The sequence below is a fragment of the Charadrius vociferus genome, unplaced genomic scaffold (genome assembly GCF_000708025.1).
Source record: "Charadrius vociferus isolate BGI_N301 unplaced genomic scaffold, ASM70802v2 scaffold141, whole genome shotgun sequence".
NCBI classification, from domain to species: Eukaryota; Metazoa; Chordata; class Aves; order Charadriiformes; family Charadriidae; genus Charadrius; species Charadrius vociferus.
The window spans coordinates 1344131-1347348 of record NW_009647743.1 but is presented as its reverse complement, the minus strand read 5'-3'; the positions used below and the strand labels follow the sequence as shown (position 1 = coordinate 1347348).

The window sequence follows — 3218 nt, the reverse complement described above, 5'->3', positions numbered from 1 at the left end:
TTTAAAGCCAATTAAGCATTTTTAAGGGGAAATATGAGTAATTTATCTAAATTTGGGCAATAATTTATTGGGGTTTTTTTTCCCCCCTCCTGAGGAAAACTTAATTTGATTAATTTAATGATTTTTAAGGGGTTTTAACCCAAATTGGGACTCACGGGGCAGATCGAGGGGTTTAAGGGTATTAATGGAGGAAAAATTAAATATATATAATATATAAAAAATACGTAATGGAGAAAAAATATCATTTATAAAAAAGATTTAATTTTGAAAAACATCAAATATATCAAAATATGATGTAGATAAAATGTTAAATACCACTGAAAGATATAACGTATTAAATATGTAATATATTAAATACGTAAATTATCAAATATATAAAATTTTAAAATAGGTAAAAATTTACAATATATATATATATATATAAAAAATTAAAAATAATTAAAAAAAAAAAATCAAACGGTAAACCCAAACCAGACTGCTCGTCGCTAACAAAGCGACTCAACTTTGTAACTCGTCTGCTCCAATCTCAGCTGGGCAAAAAGTTCTATTCCCCGTCCTATTATTTGTGCACGATGTGAACAGCATTATTAGCCGCTGTTTAAGTAGTTAGAAAGCTTTTTCAAGTTGTTCTGCATCGCTTTTATACAGGGGTTGGTAACAAGATTGCGTGGGAACGAACCGTGGGGGCAGATCCTTGGCTGGATGCTGGCAGTCTGCTCCTGTTACACCGCTCTTACTCCTTGGGAATCCCATCCAGGGAAGGACATTCTGGGGGTAAATAATTCTGGATAAAGGTGTCTCTAGCAGGCCTTTATCAGGATGGTATTTCAGTTTGCTGCTACACAAATAAATTATTTGGACCCTAGGAAGTAATCACTTCCTTTGCAGTCAGAATGAAATCCAAAGTGTAAATAGAGCTACATTTTAGAAGTTTTTATAGTTACTGGAAAGTTATCCCAGCACTAACAATTTTTTAACATCTTCACAACACAGTAAAGCAACGAAGCAAAGATGGTGGTAGAGGTTAAACGGAACAGCTGTGCAGATATAAAATAGTGTACATAAATTAAGAAGCCTATTGTTCTTCAGTGGACCCTTACAGCGCTGCAGATCAAAGCACAGGATTAGAGCCTGAAGAGAGCATAGTCCAAGATGCAGAACCCATCCAAACAGAAATAGAGCATTACTGGTTTGAGTTTAAACATGTTACGATCTCTCAGAAACACCACAGACTGGTGCAGAAAACAAGTTCTTTTGCAGCACGTTAAGAAAACCCGCCTGACAACTCATGCACAGAGAATATTATTTCAATAACTGAGTGCCACGCAAGGAGCGCCTCCCTGTAACTAAATCACAAACTGGGATGGAACATACCGCTCCCGCTGTGCCATCATAATATAAGCTGGCTTCATTATTTGTTTCGCCAGTTCCCCAGCACTCTCATTCTGTCCCTTGCCCCCCCGCCCCGATTCATAGAACATCCATCACGGGATCAAAGGCTTTTTATGCAAGAGAGCATTTCCACCAACTGCTCTGTATAGCAAGTTTGAAGTGTCATAATTGAGAGCTGGTAATCGCAGTCACAGCGCCTCAGGTCACCGTCTAATCATAAGGTTTTGAAAATAGAGTAGTCGAAATCCGTGATACTGTGTTATCTCCTGTTTACAAACAAATAAATATGGCAGTGGGTCTGGGTGACTAACATGTTCCTCAAGTCAGGCTGTATTTCTTTCCATACTATTTTTAAAAGATAATTTAAAGGTTTACTGATTTAAAAAACTTTTCTCCTTTCCCCACCACCTAATGATTACTGTTCCTCCTCTTGTCTTCAAATTAAGCAGAAATCTGCCTACAAGACATGAAATTTAAAGTTCTAAGTGGCACTCAGTACACTGGCAGTGAACTGACCTTCCAAACACAAATGACTACAAAGATATCCCCAGTAGCGTAGAGATACAGGTCTGGGTCTTGCCCCATTGTGTTTCAATGGCAACAATAGCTACCATTGACCAAAAAAAAAAGGACATTTTTGATGTCACCTGTAAGATTCCTTCAAATGAATTCTCTTGATGTTGTTTTAAAATTGCTTTTGAAAAAATCCAGACCCCATTGTGTTGTTCAGGTTGGTGTAACGTACATATGTCAAGCACATTCCTCTCCTGCATCTAGACAAAAGTGCTATGTTCACAGAATGGTTAGAGTTGGAAGAGACCTTAACAATCATCTCATTCCACCCCCCCTGCCCTGGGCAGGGCCACCTCCCACCAGCCCAGGTTGCTCCAAGCCCCGTCCAACCTGGCCTTGAACACCTCCAGGGATGGGGCAGCCACAGCTTCTCGGGGCAACCTGCCCCAGGGGCTCACCACCCGCACAGGAAAGAATTTCTTCCTAATACCTCATCTGAATCTCCCCTCTTCCAGTCTGCAGCCATTCCCCCTCGTCCTATCACTCCACTCCCTGATCAAGAGTCCCTCTCCAGCTCTCCTGTGGCCCCTTTAGGGACTGGAAGGCCGCTATAAGCCTTCTCTTCTCCAGGTGGGACCCCCCGAGCTGGAGGCAGCACTGCAGGTGGGGTCTCCCCAGAGCAGAGCGCAGGAGAGGGGCAGAACCCCCCCCTCGCCCTGCTGGCCACGCTGCTGGGGATGCAGCCCAGGGTGTGGGGGGCTTTCTGGGCTGTGAGCGCACATTGTCGGCTCATGGTGAGGTTCTTGTTAATCAGGTCCTTCTCCTCAGGGCTGCTCTCGATCATCCCCCATACATTCTGCTTCTGGAACACGGATGTGTTTCAATACCCGATTCCTATCTCCATTCACCAGCGGTATAAAAAGTCAGAGGAACCACTATAAGAAACGTGAGCTGAGACTGGGGAATAGAAAAGTGTCAACAGCAGCAACAAAGTTCACCAGCATGCTGTTGTAATTTGGTCTATTTGCCTATTGTAGAGTTAAATGTCAATGTTAAATGTTTTCTTTTCACAGAATGTCATTTCCATTCTCCTTTTATTTTAAATTTTGCGTTTGATTCAAAGCAATCTCCTTCACGTTCTCCTCTTAAATAGACACATAGAGGCATGTGCAAGAGTTAAAACGACAGGTAGCACAGTTTGCTTTTGTTTCAACACGCATAAGTCATACTAGTGAGTTTCAGCAGAATTTATATTTAACATATCTCTCAAAGACAGAAAGCATTGTTCCCCAACACAGCAACTCGAAAGAGTG

At 41.6% G+C, this 3218-nt stretch overlaps 1 protein-coding gene across 1 annotated transcript in view; it reads right to left on the bottom strand.

Moving 5' to 3' along the window:
- Window positions 1–1977, bottom strand: part of VEGFC (vascular endothelial growth factor C) — an 88642-nt gene extending 86665 nt beyond the window's left edge. Inside the window, exon 1 of the mRNA XM_009882021.1 lies at window positions 1909–1977. Within this exon, the coding sequence (XP_009880323.1) occupies window positions 1909–1977 (69 nt within the window). The remainder of the gene's footprint in view (window positions 1–1908) is intronic.
- Between the last annotated feature and the right edge of the window lie 1241 nt (window positions 1978–3218).